Below are 13,596 nucleotides of genomic sequence, written 5' to 3' on the forward strand. Positions count from 1 at the left end.
TTTATTTTTTCAATGGAATAAAGGAAAGACGTTTGCCTTTTTGATAAATTTCATGGGGAGAGTTAGAAAATTTTTGAAATTTGAGAGGCAAATTTTGAAATCTCAACTAAACAAATCCCCCCTCCCCGCCCTATAAAATTTCTTTTTTTTTCTTTTTTGTTTTTTCCAATCTTAAAGAATCGTTCTCTTTTCTTTTTCCCCACCCTTATAAAACAGTGAAGCAAACATGTCCTAGAGTTGCCAATAAAAGATCCGAGTATGAGACCTCCCACACGTGTGCAAAGTCTCCGTCCCCATTCTCATCCAGCTTCCTTCTGTTTTTAATTACCCTGTCTAATGTTTATCATGACCTATCACCTTCGACCTGCTGGAGTTTGGCCGGCGGCCACAAGTACTGCACTGCTTTCAGGTTACTACTTACTACGCATTCTCTCTGTTAATATTGTTACTGCTTCCGTATATTTGTTTGTGAGCACTGTTTATTCTCTGGTAGTGATTCTCAATTGTTTGCGTGTATTATGATAACAAGATCTAGCAATATAAGAAAGTTGCTTAACATTACTCATCGACTTTCATTTCAATCTTCCAGACATTGTGATAATTAGATCGAGCATGCTGAATCCAACTTTAATTTGAACTCCTTTTTTTTTTTTCATGGGCTGCACTCAGCAATTGTCTCAAGTTAATGCCCAAATTCCCAAAGTTATGGCTGGCCAGCACTAGCATCTCAACTCAACCTACATACCAGTCTTCGTGAAACAGATCATGAGTACATGTTCATCGTTCTCTACATATGAACTGCCTGAGATCTGTAACCCTTCTGGCTTTCTGATTCTAAAAGGAGTGAGGTTTTCATACCATGCTACTATGGTGTAAAAGAAAATTTTGCAATTGTCGAAGGGAAAACCACAAAACTAGTTGAAAATTATAATGTGGGCTTGTTTGCCTTTGAATTGGAATGAGCTGGTAATCGTATACGAAGCCTGAAATCATCCTTAATTCTCTGATTTCTTTCGAGGACAAGGACCTTAAAAAGGATGGTAAAGGGTCACCTGGAAAGTCCAGACACTTGCATACCAAATTTGGTCACTGGCATTGCATCAAAACTAGAAACTTTGCCTCCATTTTACTCCTCATGTTCTATCTTCAAAGTGCCTGAGAGACTTCGCAACATAAATGAACAGGCCTACACTCCTAGGGTTGTCTCAATTGGACCCATTCACCTTGGTAAACCAAACTTAGAAACCATGCAGCGGCATAAGTGGTGGTACTTCAAAAGGTTTCTCCAGCGATCTAAGCAGGGGATAAGCTTGGACAATTATGTGATAGCTATTAAGGGGTGTGAACTACGTGCTCGCCAGTCTTATGCTGAAACCATTTACCTTGACAGTGACCAATTTGTAGAAATGCTGCTAGTTGATGCTGCCTTCTGCATTGAACTTTTCTGGATGGATCATTTCCCTGAGTTGATCGATTTTAGTTATGATGGTATATACTATAGGCCATGGATAAAGAATGACTTGCGGCGGGACATGGCACTGCTTGAAAATCAGATCCCATTTTTTGTTATCCAGCGGCTGTTCGAGCTAGCAGAACTGGTTTCTCCTCACCAAGGAGATGCACCCTCCTTGCTTGACATAACCCTTGGTTTCTTCAAAGAGAGGAGCAATGCAGTTTCACAATTCGCATTGGATTATGGAATAAGGCATATCCTTGACATCTTACGATATTGCTACTTGCCCTCAAACCTAGAGAAGCAGTTCAAAAATATTCGGAAAATTGAATTCGCAGTAAGTGCAACAGAGCTCCACGAGGCTGGAGTTGAGTTTCGGATTGGTAAAACCAGTAGCATGCTTGAGATACATTTTGACCTTGCGAATGGGGTGCTGGAAATCCCACTTATAAAATTAAAAGATAAGACCGAATCGCTATTCCGAAATCTCGTTGCCTTGGAGCAATGCTTATATAGACATTGCAGCTACATAAGTGATTATATGGCTTTCATGGACTGCCTCATCAACACTTCTGAGGATGTGGACTTGCTCATTCAAAACAACATCATTGAGAACTGGCTAGGTGACAGCAGTCGAGGAGCTGCTCTTTTTAACAACCTTTGCAAAGAGACTATATGGTGGAGGAAAAATTTTTATTACTCTCATCTATGTGAGGACCTCACAGCATACTGCAGAATCCCTTGGCACAAATGGAAGGCAACCTTGAAACGTGATTATTTTAGTACTCCTTGGATGGTCATTTCAGTGATTGCTGCAGTGGTACTGCTCGTACTCACTTTCATACAGTCCATTTGTTCTATCCTTGCTCTCTAGGATTGTACCGTGTTTTGGGTTTCTTTTCCTTCTTTTACTTATTTTTTGTTGTATTTATTTGTTTAAAGTAAGTTTTATATGAGGGGCTGTTGTCACAATCATAATTCAATTTATGAGTGTATCAGTAAAATCATCTTCCTGGATTGTAGATTATTACCAAATAAGTATTATGTAAGTTACTGGTTATGCTCCCTTTGAAGCTCTGAGTGGATCTTTCTCTGTAAAGAGTAGATGCTGATTATAGAAGGTAAAAAATTATGTCATGCATTAGGATTATAGCTATCACCTTATGTTGCTCCTGGAATAAATATTAGAATGGATAGATCATATATCATATTAAAATGGTGCCGCATTTTATGACTAATAATCTTGCTTTTGCTAGCAGGAAATTTAAATGGGGTCCAGCAATACACATCCTATGCTGTTAGTTTAGTTTTGTATGGTATTTATTTAGGCTCCATTTGGATCAAGGATTTGCTTTGAGAAAAGAAAAAGGGAAAGCAAATAAGACATTCACTTTCAATTGTATTTTCCTGCATAAAATATAATTAAGGATTAACATTTGTTCTAATATGCTTAAAAGTAAAGAAAAATCAAAGTTTACTTAAGAGTAAAGTCAAATTGTTGTTTATGGCGTGACTCTTATATTTTAGGGGTTTACAAACAAAGGAAGAAAAACATATGGATGTGTTCTTGGTGCAGGGTAGCAACAAAGACTCGTCGACGAGCATGGTGCTTGTCGACGAGTAAGTATCGAGAGCCAGAAAATCTCAGAGTTTAAAGACTCGTCGATGGGTGGATAAACTAGTCGATGAGTGCTTTTCTCTGTCTCGTCGATGAGTGCCTTGTTTTTGTTAACGAGTGCTTCTAGGTTGCGAGAAAATATTTGAATTTTGATTGTAAATGTTGTGATGGTTGGGGATTCGGAGGGAAGCCTCTGAGGGCTTGTTATATATGTTCTTCTGGGCATATTTTGACATGTAAGAGAGTGTGAGAGGGTGAGAGAATGAGAGAAGATCATTGTAGTGTGTAATCTTTGATCTTCATAGTGAAATCTCTTGCCGATTGCTCCCATGGATGTAGGCTTTGCCGAACCACGTAATTCCTGGTGTTGTCTTTATTATTACTTTCTTTATATTGCTGTGGTTGTGGATATATTCTGTATTCACCATTTACATTGTATGCAAGTGTATGATTGATCCTTTTACAACAATATCGTTATTCCGCCGTGCATTGTTGGAAGAGGCCCTATTTTCACAACAATTGGTATTGGAGAGTGTTGTATGGCCTCTGAATTGAAGGATCTCTTGGTGTAACAAAGTTTGGTGAAAGGTTTATACAGAATTCAACCGGATAGCATGGATGCAATAACTTGGAATGAATTGGGAGCAATCATTTGTCTTTGTTTGGCTAAGGACGTGTTGTATCACGTCATGGATGAGAATTCTCCAACATTAGTTTGGCGGAAACGGGAATGCCGATATATGTCTAAGGTTTCGTCAAAATATGCAAGTGTAGTGGAGGAAGACTCAGAATGCAGTGATAGAGATATGTTGTGTGTTTCATTGGGTTCGGAGTGCCTCACGAGTGATTCTTGGATCTTAGATATTAGATGCTTTTATCCTAGAAAATGGTTTGACATCTACAGGTCAGTTTATACTAGTTGTATTTTGATGGAAAATGGTATTTCATGCAAACTAATCATAATGTATAATGGTGTTGTGAGAACCATATGTGATGTAAAGCATGAATCAGGGCTAAGGAAGAATTGTATTTCAATAGGAACTTTAGACCGTAATGGATATTGTTACGAGTTTGAATGTGGAGAAATGAAAGTGTGTGAAGGTAACTTGATAGTGATGAAAGGGGAAAAAGTAGCGGAAAATATCTATGCACTGTAAGATATTACGGTTGTAGGTGGAGTTGCAACTATTGAATCTGAGTTAGATATCTTGTGGCATATGCAATTAAAGCATATGAGTGACTACATGTATTCAGATATTTGGGAATAAATGATGATAGGATCAGGGGATAGATATGTGTATTTCGTGGGATTGTCACGAAGGGTCTTGGTGTACTTCATGCAGTGGCTTGAGTGGAGAACCAGACCGAAAGAGAGATTCTCAAGTCAAATATTTTGGCTGAGTACACTGATTTTGTTCAAGAAGTTTTGTGAGCAGGGCAGGTTATATGCAGGGCTTGCAGGGTACATCTTGGTAAAGTTAGTATGACGCGTTTCTTGTATGACCGATCGCCAAAGGTATCGCTAGATGGGAAAGTTGCAGGTAAATTGTAGGCAGATGTTGCGGTATACTATTTGGTTGTGAGTGGATGTCCATTGGTGCATTATTCTAGTGATGGAGGATCTAGGCTTGGTGTTATGTTCGGATGGTACACTTTTTTAAGGTATAAGAAAGGTGGGTGCAAGCTGGGTGATCCTATGGCAAACAAAGGGGTGATTGAGGACATGAATTTTGGTAATAAAGTCATGGGACAACGTATTTAAGTAAAGAACGAGAAACAAATGCCAGAAAATTGCGGCAGCAACAATCATGTTATTCAGGTGGAGTTAGGGACTTAGGGCAGAAATGTGGGGAGTTCTATCTCGGGTCAACAGTATCATGGTTTGAATGGGCATGTGATAAAGGTGAAGCAACATACTCAGGGCAAAGATGACATAGTTCATATTGTAGGGAGTGTCAGCTCGGGAGACCAGCAGAATCACGGCGGGCCCATATGCACTATCAGACCACCACTCAGGTATAAATTTGACATTATGGTGTTTCGTGTATCCATTACTACCAGCAGCAAGGTTTCTACTATTTTGGAAGTTGCAATGCATGGCAAAGGGAAAAATAAAAGGATAAGTGTTATGATGGAGAAAAAGTAGATGTATTGCATATGTACTGGGTGTGTGAGTTGGTGAGACTTCTAGTGTGGAAAAGGGTGATAAGATGTCATGGATTGATGGGAGATGTATCAATATGGAATTTCTACCATACGGTACCCAAGGACGGGTTGTGATGTCCGAGATATGTCAAAGGTCCCACCATGATTGTACAATGGGGTGTTTTAGCAAGCAACAGAGTGAACCGTCAGTTGTTAGTTTTATTGAAGACTATGCAGGGGGCTTTGGTCATATAAAGCTTGCAGTAGTTTTTGTGTTTTTTGTTGTGGAAAGGTCTTGTTGGAAGTCTAGGGTGAAGTTTTCGGGTGTTGCATCTACAACTGTATTGGGGCTAATAGTAGAAGCTGAAATTGCCATCGGCAAGTTCAAGCAGCGTTGCTTGGACTTGGTGCATGTTTTCAAGTGCTAGAAGGGAGATGGTCCCAAGCGAGTGTTCTGAGTTAAAGGTGGAGCAGTTAGATATGTTTTTCGGGTTCTCCTAAGGGGCTTATAATCACCAAGGTGGAGATTGTTGTTTATGGTATGACTTTATACTTCAGGGGTTTATAAACAAAGGGAGAAAAATATATAGATATGTTCTTGGTGCAGGGCAGCACCAAAGACTTGTCGACGAGAACCCTGTACTCATCGACGAGGAGATACCGAGAGTCAGAAAATATCAGAGTTTAAAGACTCGTCGAAGAGTGGATAGACTAGTCGACAAGTGGTCGCCTTTGTCTCGTCAATGAATGCCCTATTCTCGTTGAAGAGTGCTTCTAGGTTGCGAGAAAATATTTGAATTTTGAATGTAAACGTTGTGACGGTTGGGGATTCTGAGGGAAGCCTCCGAGGGCTTGTTATATATGTTCTTTTGGGTATATTTTAACATGTAAGAGAGTGTGAGAGGGTGAGAGAAGGAGAGAAGATCATTGTTGTGTGTAATCTTTGATTTTCATAGTGAAATCTCTTACTGATTGCTCCTATGAATGTAAGTTTTGCCGAACTACATAATTTTTGGTGTCGTTGCCTTTATTATTGCTTTCTTTATATTGCTGTGGTTGTGGGTATATTCTGTATTCACCTTTTACATTGTGTGCAAGTTTATGATTGATCCTTTTACAACAATATTGTTATTCCGCTGTGCATTGTTGGAAGAGACCCTATTTTCACAACACAAATTTTTATTAATTGATTTACTCTAAATTATTTTTTTTATCACTTTCATTGATAATAACCAGACATGAAAAAACAGATTTCATCATATATATTAACGAAAACCCCAACTTTATTAAAAACCCTCACTTATGGGGGAGGAAAACCCTGGTTACAAATAAGCCACAAGGGGTTTACAAAAACTAACAAGACCAGCCGAGGCACCAAAACCACAACAAGCCTAACTTAACCTGAAACATTTAACCAACTTAAGCAAACTAAACATTCCCAAATGAATTCAAAACAAACAAACACGAGCAAAAAACAAGATACCTGCAAACTGAAGACAAAAACCTGCAAACAAAAATCCTAGGAAAAGATAGAAGAGCCAAAAGATGACAATTAAAGACGAAAACTTGGAATACTCATCTTATCCATTTGAATTCGACCTCTCATTTTACTCGGCAACTCATCACCTACAAAATATCTCATGTGTTGCCTCCCTCGCCTTGACAGGTCAAGTAATTCGCCACCTGATTACCTTCTCTAAATTGGTGCTTTATAGAAATTTGAAGGCCTTGTAGCTCCTCCTCTAACAATTCCCAAAAGTCCCATAAGTATCAGGAAGATCAAATTCTAGATGTGATCCATCCCACCACCAATTCCAAGTAGCTTTCAATACAAATATTCTTTTCCTAATATTTTTCAAATTCCAAATAAGACCTTAAAGTATAACAAATCAACTCTTGGACGAGGTGTATTCATTTTACTGTCTGATATGTAAACTCTTTCTTCCTAAATGGAAGTTGATTTCGGTGTTCCATCTCTCTTATTTAGCTGCATCCATCAACAAGGTAGTGCCTAGATTATGCAGTAAAAGTGTCCTTCTAATTGAGTTGTCATAACCTGTATAGTTGTATTGTTATTTTGCCAGCCATAAGTAGTCAGGTACATATGTTTCCTGAAAACAGACATTTTTCCTGCACTAAACTTGTCTAAACTTGTTTGATACGTTAGAATGGAATGAGTTGTGAAGAGAATGAAATAAAAAATTATATGGCGAAATGTAAAATTATAAAAATCAAAATCAAAATCAATTCCATTCCATGGGTAGCTTTATTGAGGCTGAGCCTCTGAAATTTTTCTGCATTAGACTTGTTCGGTGCTCTGGAATGGAATGGATTGTGAATGGAGTGGAATGAAAAATTACATTGTAAAATATAAAATTATATAGATCAATTCCATTCATGGGTAATCTTTATTGATGCTGAGTCGCTTTGTATACAATATTGCTCTAGTGGCATGTCCTTGATCTTAGTCTTTCATTGCCTAAGGCCTTAGTTATATTTTAGAAAAAAAAAAAAAGAAGAAGGAAGAAGTTCTTTTCAATTTTCAAACATGTAATGAGATCATTAAATTTGAAAATCCCCAGAACCTCTTTCCATTTATTGGAATTTAGAGAATTCGTAGTTCTGCAGGCACAAGGCATCAATGACGTAAAATGGCAGAGTATTTCAGTTCCTGCAATGAATTAATTTAATAATAATAATAATAATAATAATCAATTATTATTATTATTATTATTATGGCCTTCATATAGATCATAACAATTTGCAGCCGGTAAGAACAGCTAGATTTTCTTCATCTGATTTCATCTTCCCCAGAGATTTTAGTTTTTGAAAGTTTAAGGCTCTGCTCAAGTATATGTCCTTACATCATTATGAGAAATGAGAGATGTGGTAAGCCCGTAAAACTGCAAAACCGAACCCATCATAGCTATAAATCATACTCTAGTGTACATCATCCGATAGTAACAATTTATAAGAATAGGTGAGTTTTTAGTATCAAATGTGAAGGGAAAGAAAATTTTGGCATAAGTAAAGAAGATTTTATCTCATTTCTGTTAACATAGTTGACCTATTAAACTTTGGTAGGTTGGAAGGACTTCCGTGGTCTCTTTCATTGGTGTGGGCTCAGTTGTGAAGATTTTCGTCTCAGTTCTTAACTTTAGTTGACTTAGCTTGGCTGAGCACTTAGGAAACGACAAAGGTCTTCGGTTGAGTCCTTAATATGTAGGAGAGGGGAACAACACAATCCCAACAATCTCTCATACATGGTTATTTAAGCTCTGGTGTTTCAATTCCCCAGGCTTTTACCAGGTTGTTGTTTTGTCACCCTATTTACCCACCCTATCTCAGTACTCACATTCCCAGAGCATTTGTTTCCATATTTCTTTTTCTTCTGTTTTAATTTTATTTTCGTTTGTTTAGGACGAACCTGTTTTGAATCCCCTTCTTGATTGAGGTAAACAATGGAAGATAGTCTTTTGTTTTAATAATGTGCTAATTGTGTTCTTTTGATGTGTGTCACTTGAAAGAAGAACAAAAGAAGATGGACCATATTTCAATCATCATTGAAGATCCACACATACCTTTGGCAGCTTCCATTAGAGGGATGCTAGAAAGGTTGCCTCCCATATCACCCAACTGTTCCATCTACAGAGTTCCCAAAAAACTTCGCAATACAAATGAAAAGGCCTACACACCCCAATTGGTCTCCATTGGCCCTCTTCACCACGGTCAAAAATGCTTGCAAGCCATGGAAGAGGTTAAGTTGAGGTACCTGCAGAGTTTTCTCAATCGTACCAGCTTGAGTTTGGAGAATTTTGTGAAAGCAATGACGGCATGGGAAGCAAGAGCCCGCAACTGCTATGCAGAAAGCATCGGGTTCAGCAGTGATGAATTTGTCACAATGATGCTAGTAGATGCTAGCTTCATTATTGAGACCATATTGATGTATAACAGCCCTTTATCAGAAGATGGAAACAATCATGTTCACTTTAGACGTCGGACAGTGGCTGACCTGCGGTCTGACATGATCTTACTTGAAAATCAGCTTCCTTTTTTCATTCTCGAGGGTCTATTTGATCTTGCCTTGGCCTCTCATGGACAAGGAAATCCTTCTTTGCTTGATCTTTCATTATATTACTTTCAGGGTTTTATGATAATGAACAACGTTTCAAGGACAATGAACTCAACTTTTGAAGTAAAGCACTTTGTTGATTTGCTGAGAACTTGTCATCTACCATCATCCCAGAGATCAAGTTCAGGCTATATGGCGAACTATGCAGTGGTTCGCAATGCAACAGAGCTCCACGAGGCAGGAGTAAATTTCAAAAAGGGCTCGAGAAATCGCTTACTCGATGTATGCTATGCTTCAGGGCAGTTGCAAATTCCACCCTTTAGAATACACGATGCTACTGAAATCGTGCTGAGAAACCTTATTGCCTTGGAGCTGTGTCACTATCAGTTGGATAGTTACATAATCGATTATATTTACTTCATGGGTAATCTTATTACCACTCCTAAGGACGTGGATTTGCTCATTAAAAATGGAGTTATCGAGAACTGGCTGCGAGACGATGATGCAACCGCAACTTTGTTCAATAATCTTCCCACTGAGGTTTCGTTGTTCACAACCAACTTCTACTATTTTGGTCTTTCAGAAGAGCTGAATGCATTCTGCAAGGTCCCATGGCACAGATGGAAGGTGACCTTGAAACGCGATTATTTCAGTACTCCATGGAAAGTGGCTTCGACCATTGCTGCAGTTATATTCCTACTACTCACTTTCACACAAACAGTATGTTCAATTATCTCCCTCCAAGTTTAGGCCTCTGCATATATAGTACCAAACTACCAGTAATAGTTGCCTTTCACTTTCCAACTGAGTTTGCATTTCTATGGTTGCTTCTGTATAGTACCATCAACGGATATCATAACTAATACTCATTAATACCTTTGTCCTAATGCATATATATATATTACAGATTACTATAGTGTAGCTACAAAACTTTAAATGTTAGTTGAATGAAACAATGGCCTTTCTATTTCGACAATCTTCAATATTCTAGTGTATGCTTCCCCATACTATACCAGGGGACTTTCAATGAAGAATTTGTCAGGACTTTAATTTTTTTTATAACCTAATTTAGTCTAATTATGATAACATAAGAAAAGGCATGCCTCCTCTCCGAAGAGCCTACGATCTAAACCTTCATATATGTCGCAATTTTTTTCTAGGTGCTGGGTGTAATGGTATTAGCTGCTTTATTAACTTTACTTTAGTTAGGCATTATCTATTTTAATCTTTGTCTCAAGGTTTTGTCCTATAAAAGGTACTGCATTTGAAGTAACCTTATAAACAACCTAATTCACATTTGATATGGCATCGACACTAGACACATCTATGGAATTAACTTTTACACTCTGTTTATTTTAAAATATACATTTTATTGGATTTTGTTTATATTAAATACTTTTGAAAAAACAATTTATTTTAATATGATTAACTAAGAAAGATCAAATGTTAATTAATTAATTAATTTTTTACTTTTTGGTAATCTAATATTAACAAATAGATAATTTCCATATTAAACTACTTATAAAAGTACAAAAGTTCAAATTTGGCAGTCCTAGGTGACAAAAATCAAAATTATCCTTATGTTTAATTCATAAAAAAATTGAAATTCCGTCCATGTCTCAAGCGTCCTATCTTTAAGGAGAAAATAAGAAAATTATATATAAACAAAAATTTCTAAAACTTTTATCTATTATGACTTCTATTTAGCATCATCATGATACTTATTTAACTTTTGTATCGTAGCTCACAAAGAATTTATTCGGAAAATCCTGAGAAGAAACGCATGATAAAGAAATTTGTTTGGTTTAATTATATTTTACAGTTGGATGATGGATCTATGTTTTTCCAGTTTGACTAATTCTTCTCAATTTCGAGTTTTATAAGTGGCTGCATTTTTTCATTGTAGCAATAGATCTTTATTTTCCTTTATGAAAAGATGTATGAGCGTGAATGCTAAAAATTTTTAATGTATACTGAAATTCCAATCTTAGGTCATTAAATTGTGGTCTTTTAATTAAAGAGTGAAGCTATAGGAAAGGATTCATGCAACTGGCCTCAAATTGTTGGGATGAGACTTTTGAGTCAATTTTTTATATATTATTGGAAGAAATATTTCCTTTTGAGTAAAATTGTTTTACTGATAACTGTTTAAGATTTGATTGTAGATTTATTTGCTCAAAGCAAAATTGTTAATTGTGTTACTTATTTAGAGTTGAAAATTATCATATGAAAAAATTCAGCTCGCTATATTTATATTTTATAACTAATAAATGGAATTTGAAATCATGTTCCAAAGCATATGGATTCATATTCTAAAAAATTGTATTTGTGGTCTATTTTAATATCAAATACACTATCATTTCTTCCTTCATTGCACATCCATATATGGTGACTTTTGAATTTGAAAATTAATATTGGGAATAATTGGTTGGTTCATGTGCTTGTATTATGTACCTCATCATTTCAAGCTTATTTTTCTTAATTGAGAGTTTTCCTTTAATCTATTTTTTGGAATTCTTGCCTCTTAACTTGAAATCAAATTCTAATTCCTAAAATACAATTAATGTTGCCTTATTCACCATAATGCATATATATATATATATATATATATATATATATATATATATATGATATGATATACCCCAAAAATATCCTCATTAATAGGAAGACCATAGTTTGACCCCACTCATTATAACGATTTCCATAAATATGTCAGAAGACTTAATCGCTCATTAATGGGGGAGTTACCAAGTTATCCAAGTCAATGCTCTTAAAGGTTAGAGCGATTCATGTCTGCGATTCATGTCTGCACAATAATGCGCCCAATAAAAGGGGATTCGGAGAGGAGGTAAGGCCATCTCATTCCAACCTATTCTTTACTATTGCAATAAACCTCTCGATATAATCCCTTACTTAGGCATCAGAGTGATCCCCCGAAGTATACCCCAGATCTTCCAAGTCATTCATACTTTCTCTCTTTTTAGGTGGCTGTGATCAAAGAACATCTCCAAAGATCGTTCAATTTTATTCAGCAATAGTTGGCACTGTCTGTGGGAAAAATTCTTGAGAGGTTTTTTTTTTCCAATCTTTGAGTTATGACCAACATCCAATAATTCGGAGTTAGAACCCGCCATGGGTGATTAGTCAACCTAGTCTATACACTCTGCACCATGCGACCATTCTAGTGTAATGAGAGGTGAGTTCCTTGCTTTCCAGAAAATGATAGAAAACATGACGGCTTCCCAGAAGAAGATGGAGTACATGTTCAATATGATCTTACAGCAAAAGGGTCATAAAACATTTGTTCCTCATCATAAGCAAGTAGATCCTGGGTCGCACAGAAAAGTTGCAGTCCCACAGGAGATTGATGAAAAGGTTGACCCCGCAAAGGAGGTGGAGGACCTGAATAGTGTGGGAATCAACGAGCAACGATCAAATGAATTGAAAGAAAGATTCAATAGAACTGATCAACTAGAGAAGATGATGAAGGAAGCTCACACCAACTTATCCTTCGGAGAGTCTTCGTTGAAGTCTTCAGACTCGCCCTTTACCAGAGAAGTGATGAGTGTTCCTCTGCTTGGTAAGTTCAAAATGCCTAGTTTTTAAAGGTATGAAGGCTCGTTTGATCCCTTGGACCACCTGGATACCTTTGAAGTGCTAATGTGATTGTAAGATGCACCATATGCTCTCATGTGTGGGCCATTTGTGGCCACTCTAAAAGGGATTTCCAAGGCGTGGTATTGGACCCTTAAGTCTGGTTCTATCAGTTCCTTTCTTGAAATGAAGTAGCAGTTCATGGGGCACTTCATCAGCAGCCGTAGAATAGCCAAAACCTCAACTCATTTGATGAGCCTAGTCCAAGGAGAAAGGGAAACATTGAAGAAATTAATGCACAATTTCGTCACTGCAACCCTAGAGATTCGAAACTTGGATCACAGGGTAGTAGTGGCGGCCCTAACAACGGCTCTCCAACCAAGGGACTTCTTGTACTCACTGGGGAAGAAACCTCCAGCCGATATGGAAGAATTGATGGTACGAGCTCATAAATATGTCAACCTAGAGGAGGTGATAGACACGAGGAGAAATTGAACTGAATTGAAAAGGAAGGGCTCGAGATATATAGAGGAGACCACTACAGTAGGAAAGACGCAAGATATTAGCAAGCCGTAGAGTAGCTCCAAGGGGTTAGGACATATAGCTAAGTTCTAGTCCTACACTCACTTGAAACATCCCAATGCATATCAAAGAAAAAGGGTATGTTTCGTGGCACGATCCTATGCGCGCACCATCGCAAAAGCAAAACATGGC

The 13,596-nt window shown here is 37.3% G+C and overlaps 1 protein-coding gene across 1 annotated transcript; it reads left to right on the top strand.

Annotated features, from left to right (window-relative positions):
* The first annotated feature begins 923 nt into the window (after positions 1–923).
* Positions 924–10,038, top strand: LOC131151443 (uncharacterized). Its single transcript, XM_058102689.1, has 3 exons — positions 924–2,299; positions 5,404–5,594; positions 8,744–10,038. The coding sequence occupies exons 1-3, from the start codon at positions 1,038–1,040 to the stop codon at positions 10,036–10,038; spliced, it is 2,748 nt and encodes a 915-aa protein (XP_057958672.1). The 5' UTR covers positions 924–1,037.
* The last annotated feature ends 3,558 nt before the right edge of the window (positions 10,039–13,596 follow it).

The sequence above is a fragment of the Malania oleifera genome, chromosome 3, assembly GCF_029873635.1.
Source record: "Malania oleifera isolate guangnan ecotype guangnan chromosome 3, ASM2987363v1, whole genome shotgun sequence".
Classification (NCBI taxonomy): domain Eukaryota; kingdom Viridiplantae; phylum Streptophyta; class Magnoliopsida; order Santalales; family Ximeniaceae; genus Malania; species Malania oleifera.

Coding starts and splice junctions, on each gene's coding strand:
- LOC131151443 (XM_058102689.1), top strand. CDS start 1,038: ATGGTAAAGGGTCACCTGGAAAGTCCAGACACTTGCATACCAAATTTG. Junction 2,300..5,403: donor CTCGTACTCACTTTCATACA/GTCCATTTGTTC, acceptor GGGGTGTTTTAG/CAAGCAACAGAGTGAACCGT. Junction 5,595..8,743: donor AGAAGCTGAAATTGCCATCG/GCAAGTTCAAGC, acceptor GTCACTTGAAAG/AAGAACAAAAGAAGATGGAC.